The following is a 24,887-nucleotide window of genomic DNA, read 5'->3' as shown; positions in this document are numbered from 1 at the left end:
CGTACTATTCATGTATGGGGCAGAATAAAACTTCGGCTTTGTATTAATCACAGGCTATAAGGTAACCACAGATATTTTTTTCTGTTTGTAGTGATGACGATATCATCCTTCAACACTTAATGCAGCATTACTTTCTCCCAAAGACTTCTCTGATAGCCCCTTGCAGGGTAAGACACCCAACCTCTGTGATCACCTGTGATTAGCCTTTCCACTTAGCATTCAAATGAGAGTTTTAAAGCCTGTTTCTCTCTTTCTCTCCTGACTGTGCCTGAAAACAGGGGCCATGCCTTATTTAATGCACCAGCATGGAGTCCCAGTAGGATCTATTACGACGTGTTGGGCATTCAGACATTTCAGTTGATTGCTGTGGATGTAGATGGGTCATTACTCTTAATATCATGTCTGGACTTATGTCAATTTCCAGCATAATCACAACATCTGGCACATGGTAGGTACTCAGGACTCGCATGTCGACTTAATGACCGACAGACTTACTGACTGCAGGAATAGACATCAGGTGTATCCAGATCTTACTGCCAACTGGACACGTCACTAAAGATCATGAATTATAATGCAACATTCTTAATAAGCAAGAGCCTTTGACTGCTGCAGATCCCAACGAGAGGAATGATCTACAAGGAAATACTAGCTCTTGCCTCCAGATGCCCGGTGACAGCTGGGCTTCCTAAGGCCTTCATAGGCATCCTACAGGACCACTACTGCCTTTGTGTTCTTGATTCCTCCCCAACACAAATGCTGCAACCAAAGCATAAGAACCAGTCTAAGCGGTCTCCAGGTCCTCTGCGTTTGGGGTAGCAAAATTATGGTCTTACCTGGCGGTGCTGTTGGGAGACCTGAAACCCCAGGCCTGTGATGGGCTGGTTCTGCATTTTCTGAAGCAGGATCTTTTGCTGGAGTGGCAAGGGGGACCTTAGCAAGGGCTGGCTGGACAGGGGCTGGGTGGGCTGGGACGGCTGCTGTGGCGGCGGCTGAGCAGAAATGGAGCTCTGGGGCTGCTGCGGCTGTTGCGGCTGCTGCTGGGTGTAGTGTAGGAGAGAAGGCTTATTCTGGGAAGGCAAAACCGAAGGCATCTGCTGGCTTGCTTGATCTGAGTTAAAATGGAACAAAGGCTTAGTGTTGCCATGACGGGGTTCCATGGCCGTGTGCGGAGTGTTCATGAAACTTCGACTGAGATCCTGAGGCTTCTGCTGCATGAGCACGTCCAGGTGCCCTCCCTGCGTGGACGGGCTGGTCTTGTACATGTAGTTGGCCATCCCCTTCGGCTGGCTGCCACTGCCCGCCACCCCGGCCATGGGGGAGCCCTGCGGGCTGAATGGTTGCTGGCCGAAAGAAGGGCTGGGGATTTTCTCCTGCCCAAATGGACCTGGCGACGGCCCAGCCGATGAGGGCAAGGCCGACCAGGCGGTGGGCTGGTGCTGTTGCATCCGGGCATGCTGCTGGCGGTTGGCCGCTATCTGTTTGAGCTGCTGGGCATGCGACACTTCCTGCCAGCTCGGCAGGGCCCGGCTTGTCCCCGAGGCTGTCTGTGGCTGAGCCTGGCTCTGTGGCACAGAAGGGACGGGGGAGGAAGCAGAGAGGGCAGAGTTGGCTATGGAGAAGGCAGGGCCAGTGGACGGGGGCCTCAGCTGCGGAGAGCCTGAGGGGCCCTGGGTTAGACCTGGGGAGTATTCGCTCTTGATCACTGTCTTCTCCACGGGCAAGGAGGGCCTGGGCGTGCTCCTCTGGCTCTGCTGACCCAAGTCAATGTTAAATGGGTCGTCCTGCTTGATGGTGGCGTTGATCATGTTTTCCAGCTCGAGGTCACTCATGGGAGGCACTGAAATGTTTGTCAGTTCATTGAACAGCTCCTGCAGCTCTGGGTCCATCAGCTGCTCTACGGGGTCCTCTCCGTACCTATTGGAAAACAGAGCCTCCTGGGTCAGCTGGCCATCCATGTGCTTACTGCAAGACAGAGTCTCCCCAGGTTCCTTCTTCACTTCCTTTAAGCCCATGTTAAAGATACCATTTCCAGGAGGATGGGGTGGCAGAGTGTTAGTCTTCCGTAGGGATGCTTGGCTCATGGGCAAGGTCCCTGACATAATTGGATTTTGTCCATTGTTTACTTGGAGGCCCCCTTGTCCAGCAGAGAGGTTCTCCCCGACGCGGATTCTCTTGATATCAAGGAATGAGTTGTCCACAAAGCCATTGGGCCTCTTGCTGTTGGCGGGAGACAGGTTACCCACCTGTTTTCTTTTCAAGGAACCCTGGAGCTGAAAATATAGGGAGGATAAGGAAGAAAAATATGAGATATTATCCAGACACGCTTTTAGTCAAAAGAGACATGCTATTTCAATGTTTTGTTTTAATTTTTCCCATTTACACACAGGATGAATTCAGAAAGAAAAAGGTACCAATGAAACACAGTCTGGAAAGGAATGGAACTCACCCAACAGAATAGACTGTTCCTGGAGGAGCAGGTCAGTGAGTGATTAGAGATCCCACCGGTTCCCGCGATCAGAACATAGGTCAGTGGATGGAAAATACTTCATATGTCATCACGAGTCATTGATAATAGCTACAATGTGTCACCGAATGTGGTTTTCTGGAGCAGGCCGAAACACTTGACACGCATGCACCCACGGCCCCACACAGCGACAGACCGGAATGAGCTCCATTTTGACCAAGATGGGAAACGCTGGACAGTCTAAAGGTAGGACACAGGTTCCAGTTTCTCTTTTTCTAGGATTCACCTGTGAAACCCTTCATCACTATTATCCTCTAAGTAAGTAATCAGAAGAGCTATATCCAAGGAGAGAGTGTATCTGTTCTTCTACTCTTTCTCTTCCTGTAATTCCTCGCCTTTGCATCCACGCCCACGCTGAGACATCATGTGGGTGCACGAACACTGTGAAGTTATCCTTTATATCTAATGAGACCCTCTAAGCACAGATTTTCCTGGGGATTCATTTCTTATGTTGCCTGTCTCGAAAACTTAAAACCAAAACCAAGGTGCAGAGAACCAGTATTGCGCATTGTTAAGAAGTCAGCCTCAGAAGCCTGCTACGCTGCACTCAGATTCCTGTTCTATCATGAGTGCTGAGTGACTTTGCCGCTCTATGTATCCAAGCCTCAATGTCCTTACCTGCAAAATTGGGGTGATACACTGATTCACAGGAAGAAATGAGACAACGCAAGTTTAGCACAGTGCTTATGATCGTCAGAACTCAATAAATTCTAGTTTATATTAAAAAAAATGGCTTACCACATTCTCAGAGGAGAGCCTCTCCAAACCACAAGAGTCACAACCAAATGTTCAAGCACTTCATTCACTAACTCAGTGATTAAATTGTGTGACAAGCACTATAGATATTATAGGGAAAGAAACTGAGAACCATACAGTCATATCGATAAATGAATGAGAAACAAAACATTCCCTATTGATCTTGAGATCCTTGTTGGTTTGCATCTAAAGTGAGAGACAGTATTTATCCAAGTGTGGCTTTCCCAGTACAGCTGACCCACTTAAATTATTTAATGTTTGCACAGGATAATTGTAAAATACCTGAGGCAGGATACTTCCCAGATACAAAATGCTACCACTTTCCTTTTTCTCCCTTTTCATTTACTACCACTCCTCACCCTCCTGATGATTTCTAGGTAACCTAAATAGAAAATGAAATTAACATAACGGAGCATCTATTATATGCCAAGTATTTTAAATATGGTTGCTTTATTTTTCTTAGTCTTTACAATAATACAATATGTATTATTTGATAGCTATTATTTTATAGATAAAGAGACCAAGGCTCAGAGAGGCTAAGTAACTTGTCCAGTGTCACACAGCTAGTCAGCAGCAGACCTGGGCTTTAACTCAAGGTCTGGCTAATTCTGCAGCCTGTGGCATCTCCATTAGAATGTGCTGCAATTGGCTTGTTTAGGGCTACGGTCTCGCCTGTATGAAGGGGCCAAGGTCAGTGAGCAGACAGACATCCCGAATTTTTGGTGAAGTGAGAGGAGTCTGGGAATGGCCAGGATGCAGTTACAGGGTCAAATGTGAACAGTATGGGGGCGCCTGGGTGGCTCAGTTGGACGGCTGCCTTCGGCTCAGGTCATGATCCCGGAGTCCCAGGATCGAGTCCCGCATCGGGCTCCCAGCTCCATGGGGAGTCTGCTTCTCCCTCTGACCTTCTCCTCACTCATGCTCTCTCTCACTGTCTTTCTCTCAACTAAATAAATAAAATCTTTAAAAAAAAAATGTGAACAGTATGTTTCTTGTCGTGTAGTTCTTCAATCCCTATTTCAAGAATCTCTTATCTAGGGGTGCCTGGGTGACTCAGTTGGTTAAGCAGCTGCTTTTGGCTCAGGTCATGATCCCTGGGTCCTGGGATCCAGCCCCTCATCAGGCTCCTTTCTCAGTGGAGAGCCTGCTTCTCCTTCTCCCTCTGCCTGCTGCTCTGCCTACTTGTGCTCTCTCAAATAAATATATAAAATCTTAAAAAAAAAAAAAAAAAGAATCCCTTATTCCTTTATCTGTGGTTTTGCTCATTCACAAGTGGTATACAGTTAGGGTGGATGTCCCGTGCTCTTTTAACCTGTTTTTCCCTGTTCCCATTGCTGACTGGTAATCAGAGAAAGGAACCTGACCTAGACTGGGCCAATCAGTTCCTGCCAGAGGAATTCTGGAACTGGAGAAAGTGAGATCAGGCTTTCTTTGGATGACTGCATCAACATTTGCAAAACTTGTGAGCTGTTGTTCCAATATCCAACCAAAGTCTCAGAGGAAGTGAGTCTGTAGAAAGAGAGAAGACTAACTAACAGAGAGAAGAGAGACACAAGTTTTGGCAAAATTTCAGGGCTGGGTTTCAATCCCAGATCAGCCTGTCTCTTGTCGCATTTTCCTTGATACATTGTGGAGTCTTTAAAATAAATGTCCTTTTTTGCTTGAGCTAGCATGAGTTGGACTTCTGTTATTTTCAACCAAGAGGCCTATCCAAGTCCCATGAAATGTCACGCTGGGTGATGCATGATCTGCAACAAGGCATAGGTATACTTTGCCCCTGGGTGTGAAGCTCCCCATGCTGCCATCACTGCTGTCTCCGCACATTTGCTGACTGCTGAGCTCGCTATGCACTGACACAGGCAACAACATCACAGAACATTGTCAGCCATCACCACACTCAGCAGAAACTCAAAACGCCTCCCCAGTTGTCCTTGGGGGTCAGGAAGAAGAAAGACCACAGGGACTCAGCCATGTTACCTCAAGAGTGGCCACAGTTTTTATTCCAGTGTAAGTTACATTTTGGAAGTCTTTTCACAACCAGTAAAGAACAAACAAAGGAATACATTCTTTTTTCAGGTTTGGGTGCTTGCCTTTGATCTACTTTCCACTGCTTGGAAAGAACCTGTTCTGCCAGATTCTCCCATTGCTCAGGCCACTCCCTGGGCAGTGCCTTGCAGAGTCTGGGAAGGAGCACTGGCACTTTCTCTAAGCCATCAGGACTGGAGGGGCTGTAACAGAATTAGTGGTGGCGGCAACAACAACAACAATAGTAATAATAATGGCAGTCATTCATTGAGGATCTGCGTGCTAGGCAAGGCATCATGATAAGGTCTCTGCGTGGATAGTCTTATTTAAGTCTCACAATACCTAAGAATTCTCACCACACCTCCATGAGGCTGCTGTTAATTCTACTCAGCCGCCTCCCTGCCCCAGTTTACAAAACAGAGAATAAAGGCTTGGAGACTGAGACTTCAAGGTCATGCAAATAATAAGCAGTAAAGCCAGGGGCATCCATTTCCTGGTTTGGGCTTAGGTCATGATCTCAGGGTCCTGGGATCGAGCCCTGCGTCGGCAGGAAGTCTGCTTTAGATTCTCTCTCTCTCTCTCCCACCTGCCCCGCCACTTGTGTATTCTCTCCCTCTCTCTCTGAAAAGAAAAAAAAAGCAATAAAGCCAGAAATCCAGGCAAGCATTTGCACTACAGAGCCTGTGCTGTGCGGTAAATGGTATCCTTTATAAAGTGTTATCTCTTAGAACATTTTCCTGCTCATACCTAGAAAATAACAGGCACAGAGGGAGTAAGACTTGTTTCTTAAGTATATGTGTGGGGTTACCACCAGCATAGCTGGAGGGAGGGGGGCTTCAGATGGGGGGCAAAGGTCCTCCTTCAGTGATGTCGGCTAAAGGGGATACCACTGGGACTCCATCAGGCACAACACTTTAGCAAGAGAATTCTGGGGACAGTCTGTGTTCAGCCTCATAGAACTTTCTAATCAAAGTTATGTCATCAAGAGCCATCAAGAGCCATCAGATGCACAGACACATTAGACATCAAGCTAATTAGCCAAGACAATCAAAGATTCTCCAAGTTCAACCTTGACTTTGAAGTGTATCCTTTGCTTGACTAATTTCTCCATCGTATATGGCTGTGAATTATGGTAGAGAATCTCTACAGGTTCTGTAACAAAAGGCAAATATTCTAGAAGGAGTAGAGGAGGAACACAGTTTGTCACTAATACCTCAGTGAGAAATGGTTCGTCAGAGAATTCAATGTCATTTTACAAGCCAGGAATAGTCCCAGGAAATGAGACTCAGTCAGAGGAGGGAAGACCTGGGTTTAAATTGAAGACGAGGGGCAGGACAAGGGAAATGAGCAGCTCCACACTCGGACCTTTCCAATGGCTGGGAAGCTGGACTGCGGGAAGCTAGAAGTATATAGCCTGAGTGCCACATAGTCCAGCAACTTCCGGAAAGCAGTTAATAGTATTCAAACAGGACAGAAAAGAATCTCCACAAATAAATCTCTCACCCACCGCTGACTTATCCATTATGCACTGTTAGGTACATTACCTAGGGCCCACAGGAGACTTAGGGGTCCCCCAAAATGTTTGAATTTCTTTTAAAACAAGAGAAATGGAACTTTTCAGTTGAAGAAATGTTTCCATACCGAACAGTAATATATTTATCTTCATGTCAGCATGTTCATAGAATATAATTCTTCATTTTTTAGTTTTTTAAAAGATTTTATCTATTTGTCAGAGAAAGAGAGTGAGCATGAGCGGGGGGAGGGGCAGGCAGAGGCAGAGGGAGAAGCAAGCTCCCTGATGAGCAGGAAGCCCGAGGCGGAACTTGATCCCAGGACCGTGAGATCAAGACCTGAGCCGAAGGTAGATGCTTGACCCACTGAACCACCCAGATGTCCCAAATACAGTTATTTAAATTGTGAAGGAAGAAGGGGCCCCCTCAGAAGAGCACCTGAGGCTCCCCCTAAGGCTGTCACCTAATAACCACTGCGTACGGAAGCTTAAGAGAGGCACTCTAAGAGTTGTGTGGAGCCTCACACAGCTCTCTGAACCTGTATTCCCATCCTCATTGTCTAAGTGAAGAAATCGTGGCTCCTAACAGGAAGTTACATAGTGAATGATACAGAGACAGGATGCACCCGCCCCAGTCTGACTGGCCCCAAAGTCCTCGTTCTCCATCACTAAGCACATTGCTTGCTTTCCCTTCAGCCTTCAGCTCACCAAAGACTGACCCTGTTCTGGACACGGTGGACACAGAGACCCAAGACCTAAGGATCCCAGAACAAAGACGGATCGCACACACAGGGCAGAGGTAAGGGCGTTCGGGATGCGTGTGGATGGATGGCAGGGAGGGGCTGGTGACATCACTGGTTAGAAGTAGATGGTGAAAGCTCGGGAAATCACCCTCAAGGCTCCAAGAGGAGAAAGGGAAGAGACCAAGGGTCACTTGGTCAGTCAGAAAGATTTAGGAACTACGCAGAGAGAGCTCTGAACCCAGACCCAACCAGATCATCCCTGGCCTTAGGGAGCTATGCGATGATGAAGCCGGTGACAGGATGTCAAGTCTTCAAACGAGCCCCACATGTTACCATTTACACTTTTCCCAACACCTACATGGTCTAGGAAGCAGTTTTTCTTGTGTACAATAAATCTGCCCCCAGACTTCTATGTTTAATTTGTGAGATTATGTGCACAATATCACCCTTTCACTGGCTATCCAAGGAAAGGGCTTCTTTCGGGAACGATTTCAACACAGCAAGTCTGGTCTGGTTTGCACACCACACAGAAATCACTGTGCTTTGCTGAGGTCCAGCAGACTGTTTCTTTTCACTCTCGTCCTTGTTCGGATTCTCCTACGAGAACACCTCGGTGCTATTTCAGGCCTGTGGTCTCTGCTGGGGGGAAGGCTGAGGCCTGCTCAGGATCCCAGGGCCAGACAGAGTGACCTGCCTGCCCCCCGAGGGGGCTGGGAATGGAGGCGCTGGGACAATGTCTATGGCCTGGAAAAACCCAGCACGTGGCGGAGTTGGGCCCGGGTCCCTCAGCAAACTTTCCGAGGCCAGGGTCACTCAGTAAACTCTCCTTTTGAACAGCTGTACTTTGCTCTTCCAAAGGACTCGAAACATAAACTTCCTGGAGGGATTTAAAAATGCCATTATTGCGCAATCCCCTGGTTTCTGTTTCTTGCCCTGCTCCCTATCCCTTTCCACAAAATAAATGCATTCTTTGTCTCCTGGGCTGCCCTAGAAACAGGGAATATGCCACACAAAGGTAACAATTCAGTCCATAGGTCACATCCCAGCCCCCCAAGTAGATTTCTGACTTTCTCTTGTGCATAAGCACAAGAACCACATTTCCCACACTGCTGAGGTCCTCCCGGGAATGAGTATCTTGGTCTCATCATCTGTAAGCTTTCCTCAGGCCATTTTACTCATGGCTGATTAGTGACAGGGTGGGGAGGGACCAACTCTCCAAATAACTTGGGATTCCTGAGTTGCTTCCTAACATGAAGTCTGGGATCCTGGAAAGGTGGATTCCAGAGCTCAGTGTAGTACTGGAGGTGAGTTGATCTCCCTCAGTCTCCTGCCCCCAACAAACTACATGGGATTTTCAATCTTTTGCTAAAGGCACCTGAAAGCTCCCCCTTCTTATTGGGCCCTTGCAGAGTTCAGAGCTATCTGGTATTGTGAAGTTATTGTTTTCTGCCCCTATAATATTTACGTTTGCCCAACTAGAGTTTATGCTCTTTGGGGGTGGGTGCCATGCATTATGCTTGACTGGATTTCTCTCAGAACCTGCCACGATGCTGGGTATATTGTAGGTGTTCAAACAGTGGTCCGTGGGCAGATTTGAGAATCTAGGAGGCTGGATCCTTCTAACGATCGAGGAGAAAAACACTGGCATAGCAAGAAGGCTGTGGGAACATTTTCAGTGTCAACTGTCAAAGCAATTTAATGGTTCTCCTACAGTTTGGCTTGAGTGCTCAGGTTCTTCTGAACTCTGAAGTCAGAGGAATGGGAGGTCCTAGAACCGGGACCCCTTTGTCATCTGTGTGAACAGAAAGTGAAGGGGGCACATGAGGCTTTATGACAGATGCTCTGCTGAGTCTCTGGAAGGGATTCCGAAGCTGGGGTCCAATGCTTAGCCTCATCTCAACTCCATGCCCTATACGCTGAATGCGCGGGAGTGGAGGGACAGTCGGAGCATACATCTTATATGCTTTTCAATAACTTCCATTTCTACTTTTTAAAGAAAAAATAGGAACTTTTTTCTTTTTTGGTAAAAGATGTCAGGGAAGGCATGTTAGATCTATTTGGGAAATTGGTTCCATAACTTTGTTCCAAAAGGTCTGAACTCTGAGATATGTGACTATTTGAGTGAAGAAAAGAAGAGTTATTTTTCATAAAATCCCCAGTGAAGTGTTATATGGAAGCAAGAATATTGACAATTAGGGATCTTAATAGAGAAAACAAGTCAACACATTGTCTTTCTAAAGACACTAAATGCCAAATGCCCCATATTTAAAATGTCTTTAATGTTTCCCTGTCCTTTTCCCATCGTTCCTGGATGGCTTGTGGAAGAGTAACTAAAGAGCTGGAATTTGCCTCTGCAACCTTTGTCACAAGTGCAGGGGAAGGGTGTTTCCCTGTAATGCGGACAATTCTCAGTGTGGACAATTCCACCAATTCTGCTTGGAGACTGGTGCACGTTTACCATCAAGCTACAAAGCATTTGTGGAGAGAAGAGGGAAAAGAGGCAGACATCTTGTTTTATGGAGGCAAATGGGAGGACATGGGACTTCGAGAGGGCATGGAATTCACCCTGCGATGTACATGCTGTCCTCCTCCAGTTTATTGTGTAAGCTCGGACTGGTCACTCACCTCCCCGCTAGTCGGCACACAACCTCATACATGAAGCACCCTATGGGTTCCCAGCTCAGAGCAGCACTCCATTACTGGGAGCTCCCTTTTAGTAGAAGAGGTAGAACTTGAACCCAAGCCTGTGTGATACTTCCGTCCTACTGCCATCTTGTTACGTGTCAGGTGTGTGCTAGACAGAAGCAAAATGAAGAGAATGAAAGGGGCTTTTCCTCACCTGTATAATGGCATTTGCTTAATCATTCATTCAACAGGCATTTATTTGGCACCAAGTGCATACTCGGTGAGACCGTCTATGTCACAGAGTTGCTGTGAGGACCGCAGGCTTAAAGCACATAAAGGGCCTGGAAGATTGGTTTTAGAACATGATGCTCAATGGCTGTTAGAACCAATTAAAGAAAAAAAAAAAAAAGAGGTTGACCAGTCTGTCTGGAAATAAAGCCAAAAGTGGTCATGCCATGTGACGGTTGCTCTGTAGGGTGTGCACAGGATTACAGTCACGGAGGGGAGGAAGAGAATCCCTCTCCCTTCCCTTCCCATGAAGCGCCCCCTGATGTGTAAATCTATGTCATGTTTTGTGATATTCGGATATTCTGCTAGCCACAGTGTAAACAAAACCTGTCGTTGAACAACAGAGGCATGTTTAAATTAAATCAAAAAGTTAAAAGTAGGATGATTTTCCCACAACGTCTGCAATTTTGATGTCATTCCAGATCTACTCCGTGATAACCAGTGCGATCAGCCTGCTGACGACATCCTTAGTCACCCTGGCGAGTCGCTGCAATGGTCGTAAGGCGGGGGCCTGCGGGGACCGTCTTTCAGAGAGCGGCTCTCTGGGTTTAGCAGAGAAACGAACAGAATATTCTCGAAAAGCCTCACAAACCCAACTGCTTTGTGCATGAAATACTTTACCCGTGATTCACTTTTTTGCCCAAAACATAGCAAAGGGAATCCAAAGTAAATGCTACGTATAAAATGTTGGCGATTCTCTTGAAATCTTGAAACATCCTCCTCAGCAGAATGTACAGTGTAGGAAGCATCCTTGATGATGTGGCTTCTCGCTCCCCCTTCGCTGGGGGGCCCAGTCTGGAAGTTGTTCTTCGAAGGGGCCTTGCTAGAGGCCCATCTGCTTCATGAGGCCTTGCCCTGCTACGTTCCCTCCTGTTCTTTCTCCTGGGTTTAGGATTTTAGCACTCGGTCTGATTGGTTTTTTGCGATTGTTTCAGGCCTGTGAGTTTTTTCATTAGGACATCATGCCAAGATGATGTGGAAGATAGCTTACTGTTGCTCATCCACTCCCCTAGCCAGGCCAGCACCGACCTAGGAAAGGACTCACAGACTGGCTGGTGATCTGACTCACTGGGCACTCACTGGTCTGGGAACACGAGATGAGTCCATTTATGGGGCATCTATGATTCCCTGCCATTGCCCTGGACCATGCTCCCTTTATACAGCCCAGGGCTGATTTCTTGGCAACTCTCTGTCCCACTGTGGAGCTGAGAGATACTGAAGAGGTAGGGAGAGCACGGGTGCTTTAAGAGATGGCTTTTCTTTTCTTATGCTGGTGGGATCTGGACTCATAGCAAAACGCTGGTCAGTTTGAATATCAGGGGAACCGAGATGGCAGAGAGAGTGCCTCAGACCACTCCAGGGTTGTCTATTAATTATTTTGGAGTCTGAACACGACTACTAAAGCACTCTCACCTTTTAGTAAAATAACGTAAAACACAGACACCCCTAATTCCAAAGCAGTGTGTCCCCTTCCTCTTCAGTGGCTTCTCTGACTTCAACAGGTATTAAAGGTCCCTATCCTCCCAGGCCTCTTTCTCCCGGATCCCAGTCTTCATTCTTCTTCAGGCTCCCACTGCTCCGAACACAGCAGGCTCCCCAGTAGCTTTCAAGGACATTCTGAGAATTTGACTCTGCATGTTGCCTCTCCCCAAGCCAAACTGTTCTCCGCGTAGCAACAAAAGGGATCTCCTTTTCACACCCCAGCTTTGGCTACATTACTTATTGTTACTATTTTTTACATTTCTAAAACACAAAGGGTGCTTTTAGCTTCAGGTCTTTGCATATATTGTTTCGTCTCGCTGGAATATGGTACCTTGATGGACTTGGCCCCCTCTATCAGACTTGGCTTCTTCTTTTCCCCTGCATCTTACCTTACTGTGACCCTGGCTGCGATTTTCCCTGGCCACCCAGCTGAACTGCGTTCTCACTGCTGCTTTCCATGCCAACCTCTTGATTGCTTCAATCCTCATTACAATTTCCAAATATTTTAAGGAATTGGCTTCCGATTTTTAAGTCCTTCTTCCATGTTATAAAATCAGCCCTAGAGAGGGAGGCCTGAGCCATGTGTTGTTTCTGATCACTGTAACTCATCCTTAGTGTAACCCAAGCAAATATGTCAGAAATACTGTTAAACAACGGCAAACAGCTAGACGGAAACACTTCAAGATAATGAAGTACCTTCTGCTGGTGGGATGATGGAGGTCCCCGCCCCCCATTTTATTCATATGTCTGTTGCTCTCTAATTTTTTTTTACATAAAATATATATTGCCTATATAATTGAGATTGAAGTGTGCCTGTCCTTGCTTACCACTTTCCTCTGAGAATCTGACCTCCATTCCCTGGTTGAGGGTTTCTGATCCTGAGACACTCCATTTCTGCCAGCTTCAGCAGATTGGATCAAAGTAGGTATTCGAATCAAACTGAACCAACTCACTGTTTTTCTAGTAAGTGCGTATTGAAACAGGACCCTCTTAGCAGTCTCCGTGCACTTGCAATGAGAGATACACGGGGCTGCCCATACGAGTCGTTCTCAGCCATGCACGGCCAGAGACAGGGAAATCAATTCCACAGAGATGCAAAGTCCGGAGGAGAACCAGCGCTGGGAGACAGAGACAGAGAGAGTTTCCTGAAGAGTTCCAGTTCCTGGTTCCAGTACTCTGCGAGACTCAATTATATTTCCTGTAATCGAGACACCCCGTACCTTCTAAGGAATCTCCTCCTACCTTCCCTCTTCTTCCCTCCCTCTTTTCCTTCCTTCCTTCCTCCTCTTCTTTCTTTCTCTTTCTCTTTCTTCTTTTTCTTTCTTTCTTTCTTTCTCCTCCCCCCCTTCCTTCCTCTCTCTCTTCCTTTCTTTTCTCTTTGCTTGGGATACTTTACAACAGCTTCTGTTACTTGGAAGGAATACTTCTCAACTAAAACGAAGACGTAAGAAAGCCAGTCATTACATCCAACCTAAAGTTTTCATAAGGTAAAATGTGCAGTTTTCTTGCTTGATTAAAATAGAAAAGCTGAGTAGAAGCTAAATGCTCACATTTCTTTTGGTTTCTCTTTCAACTTTCCACGTGTGGTCACTCACCCAGCCCCTTCACGGCCTTGCTGAAAGAGGAGCCCCATGACTGGGGAGCAAGGCCGCTGTTCTGTGACAGCAGCGTGCTAAGAGGATTGCCACCATCTGCCACACCTCTACCCTGCACACCCAGGGGACGTCCTGAGGTCACATTGCTCCCTGGTTCTCCCCTCAAAGCATCAAAGCATCCTTAAATGAAAAACTTCCTTCTGAATCATGTCTGAACACCCCGGGCCAACAACGTGCAAACTCCTTGGGGTGCAGTCACCTGGAGACAGGGGTAGGATGGGCAGACCTTTTAAGAGGTCCCCGCAATTTCGGGGCCATCTTGAGCTCCATTACAAAGGAATGTTAAGCAGCATTTAGAGGGAGTTTGGCAAAGTACCTGAAAGCACCAAACAGCTCCTTTGATGTTCTTGGCATTGATGTCATCATTCTTTTGAAACTTTTGAAGAAATATTTTTCTTATAGCAACTGTATCTAGGTTCAATATAGAGTGTTGACGTGTGCTTTCTCTGGTCTAATGTTAGCCTGAGTGACTGTGAACCATCTAGACAGATAGTCTTTTAGAGAGGACCTCAGCTTTCGCTTCAGCCTGTGTTTATTTTCACATCAAAGACACATCTAAGGGGAAATTGCTTAACTAGCTCTATGAAACATGAAGAGGTTTACAGAGATATTTGGTTATAATTGAAAAAACCCAAACCAAAACCTATACTCCCGGCAATTTGAGCCTTTCAAGCCCGGAAATGAGAATTTATAATGGCAGATAGAAAAGTTCCTTTGCTCTCCGTGAAGGCCTGAATGCAGGCTTTTTCAGGCAGGAATTAACATCCCACTATTTGCCATACATTTATGGGAAATGATTCTTGATGATTTAAATGACATGCAATGGGGGACAATAAAGCCTTTATATTGTTTGCAGTTTAACTACTCTTTGAAGCAATGTCCTATAGCTATCCGATGCCCTCACTTTGATCTAACTTGCTTAGCCCAGTAATTATATGACTGAGATGAATTCTCCACCTGACAGGTTCCAATTCTTCATGTGTGGTCATATTCTTTGAAGAGGGGAAAAAAAAAAAAAAACAACACAAGCCTACCTATACTGGAAAAGAAAATTTAACCAAGTCAAAATTGTGCATCAAGGGTAATTCTCTGTGTCAAAAAAGAAAGCTGGATAGGAGACCTCCTTCCACATGATAAGAACCATTGTTTTCCAGGACATGCCTCTGTTCTTCTCAAAATCGTTAACTGAGAATACGTTACAGTCCCTTTCCGTGAATTCATTTCATGATAAATCAGTATTGATCATCTTAAAAAAAAAATGAGAGCAGAATCACTAACCTGGGCCTCAGGGGTCTGCTAACTGACCACTCCTGGATGGGACAGAACCGTCCACCCTGCTATGAATGGTCGCAGGACAACCAGGCAAGTAAAGGAGCTCATTTTGCTCCATTCTGCAAAGAAAACTGTTCAATGTGTTAAGTCTGCTGAAAATATAAAAGCACAGTCTTGACTCAGGAAGCTCATAATCCTCAGAAATATTGCTGCTGCTCATTGCATTTGCCTTTCAGACACAATACGGGACAGATTCAAACTAAGGATGCTCACCAACGGCAACCGTGGAAATCGGTTTTAATCCAGGACGTCAGCAGGAGTGATCCCCCCAGGACTTTAGCCCCCCACCCGCAAACATACATTTCTTCCTTGTAACCAGCTCACAATGAATATCTTGTATCCACCAGTTAGATTTCAATGATAAAACACTTCCTTGTCCATGACCGGTTCTCTGCATCTGTCATGTCTCCCCATACACCATTTCAATTTCAAAATTGATTTTTCTCTTCCACTGGTGTATTTTCTTCACTCTCCTCAAAGTCTCAACTCATTGCTCACTCCCTCTCCAAGCCTCATTGGGATCCCTGCTCTATTATTTCGAGCCCCGGTAGGCCACTCTATCCATGGTTTGCTTTCCTTATGTATTTAAAGCTTTCTGCTTGTAACTGTTATGAAACCTTTACAGTCCCCCCCCCCCGCCCCCGCAAGACTGCGAACAATGTTACATGTCTCCTAATGTCTGTGGAGGCAATACGTTGTTGCAGGCAAGAGTGTGAGCTTCCGTGTTAGAGACTCAGATGTAAGTCCTGGCTCCATTCTCCACAAGACAGGAAGCTCTGGGTAGTTTACCTCATGCTCCCCACCTCAGTTTCCCTCTCTGCATAATGGAGATAATAGTTCCAGCTCAGTTGTTGAAGTGAGTCTCAAATGAGACCATGTCTATAAAGCCTGGACTCAAAACACAGCAAATAATGGCTTCAAAAATACCAGAGTTTTTTTTTTTTTTCCTTTTTTAGTTTTTGGGGTCCTTTCCCAAGACTTAGATGAGAGTTAGGCATACAGCAAGCAAGGAAAAGATCAAACAGCATTCACTGAGTGACTGTGCCATGGGAGGCAATTTACATACATTATCCCTTGGAATCCCGGCTTCCCTATCTAATAGCAGCCTGACCATGGGCAAGTTACCTAACTTCTGTGCTTTCATTTTTCTCATCTGCCAGACAAATATTACATCTGTACTGATATCATAAAGTGAAACAGATTCAATGAATACATGTAGAGTGCTTAAAACAGTCCCAACACATAGAAAGTGCCCCATAATACCAGCTTTTATTATGATTACAATGAAATTGTTACAACAACCTTGACAAAAGATATAAAGAGCCCCTTTATAGACAAGAAAAATGAGACCACTAAGGGTTGCCCAGCTACGAATCGAACCAGATTTTCCTGGCTGTGAAAACCTACGGCTTTTATGAAAGGCACCCTCTGGAGGAAACTCCCATTTCACGCTAGGGAGTTAGTCCAGGGAAGCACTATGGTGACACCCAGGTCCTCAGGGAACCGTACATCACAGGCGAGGCTGCCGGGACGCAGGCCTGACAAGAGCCGGTAAGAGGTGAGTCTCAGGGAGACGTTCGACATGGCTTCTCTGGTTTGATCACCATGCAGAGAAATACGGTCCAAATTTTGAAGACATTAAAGCATTTTAAGCAAGTAAGTGGCATGATCTGAAATGTATTCTAGAAAAAAGACACTAACAACCAGTAGTTGTGGGCAGTATAAGCCAGAAGACTAATGAGGCTGTCTCAGTATCATTAAGAGATGGTGAGAACTGGATGTGGGCTAAGGTGGTGGAAGTGGAAATGAATATAATCGGAAAGAACTTAGGAAAAACAGAAATCAAATGAACTTTGTGATTAATTCCACGTAAGAAAGGGATGAGGGCCAAATACCGATTTCTATATTTGTGACTAAGCGGATGATGGAATCGTTAGCTGAGAAAAAAGAATGTAGGGGGAGGAACGTGTTTCCTAACGGGATGGTGGGGAAGCAAATGATGGGTCTGAGCTTGAATCTGTTGAATTTGGGATGCTGTAGGGCATGTAAGTGGAGACACCCTCTTACTAGCAAGAGAGTCAGCATTGCAGACCAGTCTCTATAGATGGGGGAGAAATGCACCAAGCATTAGTTGAACGGATGGGTTTGTGGGTGTCCAAATAAAGAGTGAGGAGTGAGAAGGGAAGGGATGGGAACGGAATTCAGGGAATATCAAAAGTTAAGGAGAGAGGAATGAAGTCATGAAAGGAGCAGCTCAAGGGCAGAAGAAGAAAGCTTCAGGGCAGGAGAGAGCAACCCCATGAATGAGCAGAGGCCACCTGGAACAAAGGCGGAGCTGCATCTCTCACAACCAGCATTTGATGGTGGTTGGAGAAAGACGCTCAAATACAGTGTGTTCTGCGGACGGAACGGGAGGTCAGGAAAGGGAAACAAGGTGGGTAGATCATTTTCCCTAAATGCTAGAGAGAGAAAGGATAGCAGCTTAGGGAGTCATAGCACTGAAGTCGGCCTTGTCATTTTTTGTATCCCTTACAGCAGCAATTATGATACTTGGTATTTTGTAGGTACACAAACATTCTTGAGTGGATGATTCTGTGTCCTGGCCTTGTTCTTCCATTTCGTCTCATCCATTTCTCCCATATTTTCTTCTCTTCCCTATTGCAGTGAGGGATGCAGAGAGGCTGCAATTCCTTCCTCAAATACTAGATGGAAGGCCTGGAGTTTGCCTGCTTCTTCTGAAGTGGTGAAATAAATTATGTGCAATAAGAACTTTGGTGTACATCCAAACCCAGCCGACAAGTGAGGGAAGCCAGGCCCTAAGAAACATAGGTGTCAATGAGAAAGCAGAGATGTTGCATTATGGGTGTCCTTCTGGTTGATTTCAAGTCCAAATGAATATGGATAAGTGGGGAAATCCCATTCGGCGAACAGAAAAACTACCCTAAGAAAGACAGAAAAAAGAGATGGATAGCATTGGGTGGCTTCAAGGGCAATTCCAGTAGCGTGGATTTTCAGGAACTCTAAGGATAGTAAAAGCCTATTTAAAATGTTACCCTGCTTGAGCTTGATAAGCAAAGATATTTCAAAGCATCAGGATTGGGTCTAATCACTTGTTAAATTAAGGTCACATATGGGATTGCTTTTGACCAGACAGTTTCATGCTACTGAATAAGAAGGATCTAATGAAGTTTGATCTTTGGATGACTATCATTATGTATTATCAAGCCTATCATTTTCTCCATCAAAGAAAACATAGTCAGAAAATAGGAAGAGGAGGAGGGCGAGAACAATCCAATAGCCCTGGATCCATCTAAGCATCAATGGAGGCCATTCTCCATTCTCCACGTTCACCTAGCAAGCGCACATCATTCCGTTTCTTGCTTTGCTTCTCATCATATTTTTACACTTTCAATATCATTTAGTAACATTCTTTTCTCCTCCACGGTATGGAGAGTCACAGGTGCCTTTTTCTTTCTCTTTATTACTTTTGGCAGTAGAAAGAGAGATTTTTTTCTCTCTCCCATTGACCTTCACCTATCTGTAGCAAATTCACTGCTTTATGACAAGAGCTAACACGGTCATACGCAGGTGCAATTTATCTTTGCACGCAGTTGGTCTGCATGCATGTATCTGTGCGGGTAAGCTTCTCTTCTATTGTTTGACTCCTTTTAACTCCACTTAGATCTCTCTAATCACAGTTTGGAATTCACCTGAATTTCCCTGCTGGGAGAGCTGAAAAAGCTGACATCAAGTTGCAAAGACCACAGCTCTGAAAAGGAAATAGCACATCTTTATTGGTGGGATACATTAAAAGATATGAATGTGAGGTTTTTAAGTAAGATGCTGCATACGCATAACCTCTAGGTGCTTGACAGTGACATTGTCCCACATGTTGGCCATCTCCTCCATAATTAAAGAAATGCTTTGTAAGAGAATAGAACTGTTTGATTTTCACATTGAAACATTATTCTGGGAATTCAGAGTCCACAGCTCGCTATGCCCAATCCAAAGCATGGAAATCGTTCATACAAATCTTTTCATGAGGTTGAGAGAGGTTTTTGGTATTCTAGTTCCATTCTTCTCTGAGGGAGAAAATTTAATTTCTTATAATTTCTTACATGTCCATTCACAAGGTTAGGGTTTTTTGTTTTTGTTTTTGTTTTTTTTTTAAAAAGTTGCTATAGCAACAACCACCTATTACGGGGTTCTTCCTTGAGTACTTACAAATGCTGCTTGCTAACAAGCAGATCCCTGTGCCCCATGGAGGTCCAGAGAGAAACATCAGCATATCCGGTAGGAAAAGATTAACCAAATGGTGTAAAGAAACAATTTTCTGAAACGGAAACAAAAGCACGGATGCTTCCATCAGTTGGAGCCCCGCATATATACAATGGTTGTTCCTCTAAAAAACATCAAGCAAATGATTCCCCAGTGACCAGGCTTGGGAGGGCCTTGAAGGGGGCGATGGAGAGGTAAAGGGACTCATCCAGGACTTTCCCAAAGAGAGTCTGAAGCTCTGGTTTCTGATCAGAATTCAGACACCATGTTGCGTGGCACGCAAAGCTATGTCCATCTCAAGAGCGTGGCATTGGGCCTGCTGCCCTATGTTCCTGGAGTGCTGGTAGGGTTCTGCCCAAGGAACTGTGTCCATCTCTTCCCCTTTCCTGGGGGCAGTTGGACCAAAAAGCTGAGCCACTGGGTATGCTCTTTGACCTACCTCAAGTGTCAGCGGTAGTATTTGTGCTGACCTCATGGCAGTCTATAAAGTGTACCGAGGTATAGAAGCCATCTGCTGAACCAAAAGGAGACTGTTCTTCCATAGCTCTCTCCCCTCAGTGAGTCTACTTCCTGGGAAGGGAGGTGGGTCTTTCCCCTCGTGCCCAACCTTCACTCTCCACCACCATAATTTCCTTGGCTTGAAGGAATAACCGGCAGTACATTCCTGAGGCTAAACTCACCACTTTCTGTGGAAGAGGACATGCACCTGGCCTTGTGAAAAGTGTCGTCTGAAAAAGCCAGAACAGGGGAAGCCGAGAGAGAAAGAGAGAGAGAGTTTGTGTGTGTGTGTGTGTGTGTGTGTAAAAGCCACTGGGTCAATTGTGGAGAAGAAATGTCCAGCATTTCCCTCTGATTTCCCTCTGTGGGTTTGTCAGCAAAGGGTCTGACCTCTGCACTGGGGGGCCCACTCTATGTTTGAGTCATGGAAAATCATAGAGCAAGAGGCAAGAATGCAGAAATATGTTTGGCTTCATCTTTTAGGAACAAGCTGAATTCAGTTTGCATTTTGCAAGGGCAAAAACAAGCATAGTGTTTCTAGAAGATAAATGAGAAGGAGGAAGAAAAGGAGGAAAATAGAACACAACAGAAAAGTCCTTAAAAGAAAAAAAAAAACACTTTGTAGTTTTTTCCTTCTCAGTGACAAGCAAGGGATACTCACATTTAATCATGCTGTTCAGAAGAAACTACATTGTGCCAAAATTTATATAAGGAGAATTTCACTGTTCTGCATTGTTTTATTTCAGACCACTAGTTACTTCAAGTCTGTATTTTCAAATTCTTTCTTCAAGTATCTATGCCCTTAGGCAGACACATTAACTCATTTTATATTGAGAATCTCATTACATCAAGTAAAAATCCTAAGCCTGATAAAATGATTTACCCCCTCAATTTAACTTTTATTTTAGTCTCCTACCAGCTTCCCTGAAGTGGGTTTGCTGCCAAGCTGTAATACTATTTTAGACTGAGTCATCCAGGCACACTGAACAGCTTTTCCTCTGCCTCTAATGTTTCCCCAGCTCCGGCGTTTAAATAAAGAGAATGTGTTCTATGGGTTTGCACTTGAAATCGTTACAGATGATAGAAGAAAAGAAAAAGGGGAAGCTTAAATCCAGGTGTTTGGCCCTGAGGAAACACAGGCTCCCCTAGCTCCCCCTCTCCCTGGCCCCCCTAAAAGGGGGTGTAGTACCACCCTACTGACGCCTTGGAAGCACTGAAAATGTAGGAAAGCAGTTGTATACCTAAGTACACACTGTCTCGTTTACTCTTGGGGAAAATATCTGGAGTCACTGATAGAAGGTGTGGTTAGAGACACATCCTGGAGGAGCTGAAAATAAGAATAAAAGATGGGGTGAAGTCTTGCTCAGAGACGTTGACATACCATCACCAGAGCGGCGGGATCTTGAAAAAAAATAATTAAAAAAAAAAAAAATCCTATCTCCTGAGGGAAATGCGGCCCATTTCTTCATTACCCAGTCTTTGCAACTGAGACACACACCACAGTCCTTGGTGAGGCTCAGCGTAGACATACCAGATTTTAACTTCTTTCAGGTGGAGTCACCATTTTACCCTAACCTTCTCAAATCCTGTTCCTTCTCGCCCCTTCCTCCCTCCTCACTCAGAACCTCAGGATCAAATGAAGGCACACAAACCATCCCCAAGTATTTCTGGTTTTGCCAATCCCTTCTCTGTGTTCGGCTTCCGTAGCTTGTGTTCTCATATACTCACACCCTCCTTCATATACTCACACCCTCTTTAGACTCCTGTTGATTTCTCTTATTGGCTGCGTGCATGGGAAAGCCCAAAATATTTTTGGAAACAAAGAAGTCCCAACTAAAGTTTCGCAGAGACCCCAGCCACGGCAGGGAAACGTGAATATTGAGAAGTTATCTGTCTCTCTCCTGACTGGACTCCGCGGAGAGCTAGTTCAATGGCAGATTGGACGGCCCTACTTAGGTGTCCTTGTCAGCAGAGGGGTTCAGGCCCATCTGTTGAGCCACCATGGCTAGGATTCAGAATGGCTGGAATGAGGAAGAAGCCAGTAACTCCAATCCTACCAGGGAAAGAAGTGAACAGGAGTGGGGAAGGTGGAGGAAGGAAGAGGTACACACCCGGCTTGAACACAGAGTGACCAGGATCTCCAGTGAAGCAGAGAAAGGGAATTGTGGAGCCTCGGCAGAAATCCAGGTTGTCAGAACCGCGTTTCTGCTGACGTTCTGGATCAGGAACGCCAGGCACAGGAAAGGACATTCAGGTTCACATGTTGGCAGCGACCATGACGGGGCATTTCACACAGAGAGAAGAGATGGTGAGGCAGGGAGGGGTATGTGAAATGTTTCATGGTGTGAGGTGACGTTTACTTTCTTGGTTTTTGTTGTTGTTCTTGTTCTTGTTGTTTCTTTGTTTTTTTTACTTCATTCAGCCTCCAAGTAATCTCAGGTCAGAAATTAAATTAATTAAGTTCATTAAATTCGTCAATATATTCCTCATCTATTACCTCCTGAAGGGTCTGGTCAATACAACAGTTCAACAGACATTGAGTACCTATGTGTCAGGCTCTGTCCCACAGGTGGGAGATCTGGTTCTGAGGAAGCAGGTGACATAGTCTCTTCCTTCAAAGACTCACTGGAGTCCAGTGGGAGAGACTGACAATGGGTGAGTAAATTAAAAAAAAAAAAAAAAAAAAAAAAAGAGTCAGGAAGTAATAAATGCTCTGAAGCAATAGGAAGCAGAGCAAGAGAAGAGTGTGTTACGTCAAACAGGATGGTCGGGAAGACCACTCTGAGGCCCTGAGAGGTGAGAAGATGCCCAGATAGGAGGAGGGTGCCTCCGATCATTCTAGTTCCCAGGGTCTCAAGCTGGGCGACGGAGAGAGAGGCAGGAGGGACCAGACATTCAGATCCCCGAGTCTTGGTGTCTATTTGAGCAGCATTTCTGGAAGGCCCCGTAGAAACTGGCTTTGATGAACCCACAGAGCAACCCCAGCAAAATATGCAAGGCAGATCCTGGGCCTGAGGGGTCTCCCGAAGGCTGATAAACTTTCTTTCCCACCCTGACAAATCTGAGGCTGGGAAGCCAGGTACCCATTGGGATTCTGATACAGCAACGCAGGCCGCAAAGAGGCACCAGTCTCCCGTAAATAACAGATGCTTCCTCGGTTGGAGGTGGGGCAGTGCCTTTTTGTCTCCCTTTACACTCCTGTGTAAAGACCGAATAATGCACTTCTGCCTGAAATTCTACATGCTTTTTATTCCTAGTCAGATGCTCACTGAGTTATATGGCCCACTGGATGGGTTCATAAAGGGGACTCGAACCACACGTTCACCCTCCAGGTGGAGAGGCCAGAGGTGACAAAAACACTGTTCACAGATTCCAACTCAAGCTGCAGAGGGGACAGGTTGTAACACTGAGGATTGAGTCACTTGGCCTTTCGGGGTGGCAGGGAGACCCAGACAGAGTCAGCCTGTAGCACAAAGTACCTTTTCTGTGTTCATGTTCTACTCTGGTCTGACATCATGGCAAGTGGGAGGTCCTGCTTTGTGTATGTAATTTAGAGACAGGTTTTGTGCTCAGCGGCTACGCTTTCTGGTGTTCAGCCACGGGGACATATGGAGCCAAGTTCTCCGAACCTTTGTGGGATTGGGAGGAAAAAGGTAGGAAAATGAAGCAGGTTTCCAAAGTGCTTTTTACCAAATAAGTGATTTCTTCTAGCTTGAATGTGCCCCCTGGGTGGAAAACAGTGCTGATTCATATGTGTGGCAAAGAGAATGAGGATTCCAATTTTCAGTTTTTCAAGGGATCACTAAATAAGGGATATGCTGAGTACTTATTAAATACAATGTATTACAGTCGCCATTAGACCGTAAGAAAGATACAGAGAAATAAAACACAGAGCACATTAAAATAACAATAACAGAACCAGGGCTAAGCCGGCAAAGATGTCAGTGAGCAGTTAATAAGTAGTAATAACAAATGGTGAACTGAATTGCTGGTCATCGCTTGAGGTCTCTGAATGAACCAGATTGGTCTAGAAGGTTGAAGCCCAACCTCTTTTTATGGGACTAAACAGAGACAATATAAGATGAGTGGAATTTTGCAAAGTGGAGCTGTGAGAGGATGACATTCCAAGGGAAGTGAATCTTATAAGCAAAAGTGGGGAGAAGGTCAACAAAATATACGGAAGTTGATGAGCATGGGTGCAGGACTAGCCTCGCCATCCCACGGTTGGATTGGCTTCAGAGAGTGACACGGCTCCAGACTCCTTGATGTTCTCAGTACCTGTCATGCTACAGAAACCTTCTGGAGTACTGTCCTGAGAATGAAATGGGCAAATAAGCAACCCCAAACATCTCCGCCATCACCGCCTTGACAACGTATCTTCTGCTTCCATCAGACTAGAAGAGTCTCGGCACAAAGAGGTTCTATAATCTGCCCAAACCCCACACCACCCCAATGAGTACATACTTAAAAATCATATTTAACTGGGCATGAACAAACTCGTGAACTCAAGGAACAACAGGAGGTATAATAATAAGTCTGGAAGGGCCCTGAGAAATAATTGGGTCCAAGACCCTGCCTTTTAACAGGGAACACCAGACCATCCCAGAGAGAATTCTCTTCTTAAATAGACACAGATCAAAGACTTCCACGACCAACCCCATTCTGGAAAGAAATACATTCGATGGCTAAGAAAACGTCCTCTATCTAATTCAACCAACATCTGTTAAAGCCACAATTACAAGTCGCTGGCCTGGGCCACCGCAGATGCAAAGTTGAGTTGTGCTTGATTCCTGTGTTCAGGGGGTTTGGATTCCTGCAGAGGAGGTAATTGTGTGTACAATGCACTTGAACCCAAGCCCAGGAGTGGTAAGGGCTCCAGGAGAGTATGCTAAGCTGGAAGCTCTGTGAGGACAGAGTCCTTTTCACCCTTCAGCTCCGAGAGCCCAGGACAGTGCTTGGCATATAGGAATTCCTCAAAAAATGTTTGTTAAGCAGAGAAGGACAGACTGAAGACTAAAAGGAAACAAGAAAAGATGGATTTACCATCAGCAGTCAGAGCCAGCTTCCAGGTCTGACTGAAATCTTGCAGGGTGCGGAGGGATGAAATGAGTCAGGAAGTGAGCAGGAAAAGCTGCCTCTTCTTTGCTCATTAGTGGAATGAGTTTTTCTGA

At 45.5% G+C, this 24,887-nt stretch overlaps 1 protein-coding gene across 1 annotated transcript in view; it reads right to left on the bottom strand.

Annotated features, from left to right (window-relative positions):
* The window catches only part of MAML2 (mastermind like transcriptional coactivator 2), a 344,668-nt gene that overhangs the window by 109,316 nt on the left and 210,465 nt on the right, over positions 1–24,887 (bottom strand). The window contains exon 2 of the mRNA XM_032360171.1: positions 834–2,270. Coding sequence (XP_032216062.1) covers positions 834–2,270 — 1,437 coding nt within the window. The remainder of the gene's footprint in view (positions 1–833; positions 2,271–24,887) is intronic.

The sequence above is a fragment of the Mustela erminea genome, chromosome 9, assembly GCF_009829155.1.
Source record: "Mustela erminea isolate mMusErm1 chromosome 9, mMusErm1.Pri, whole genome shotgun sequence".
NCBI lineage: Eukaryota > Metazoa > Chordata > Mammalia > Carnivora > Mustelidae > Mustela > Mustela erminea.
The sequence above is the reverse complement of the archived record's forward strand: the minus strand, read 5'-3'. Positions and strand labels throughout refer to the sequence as shown.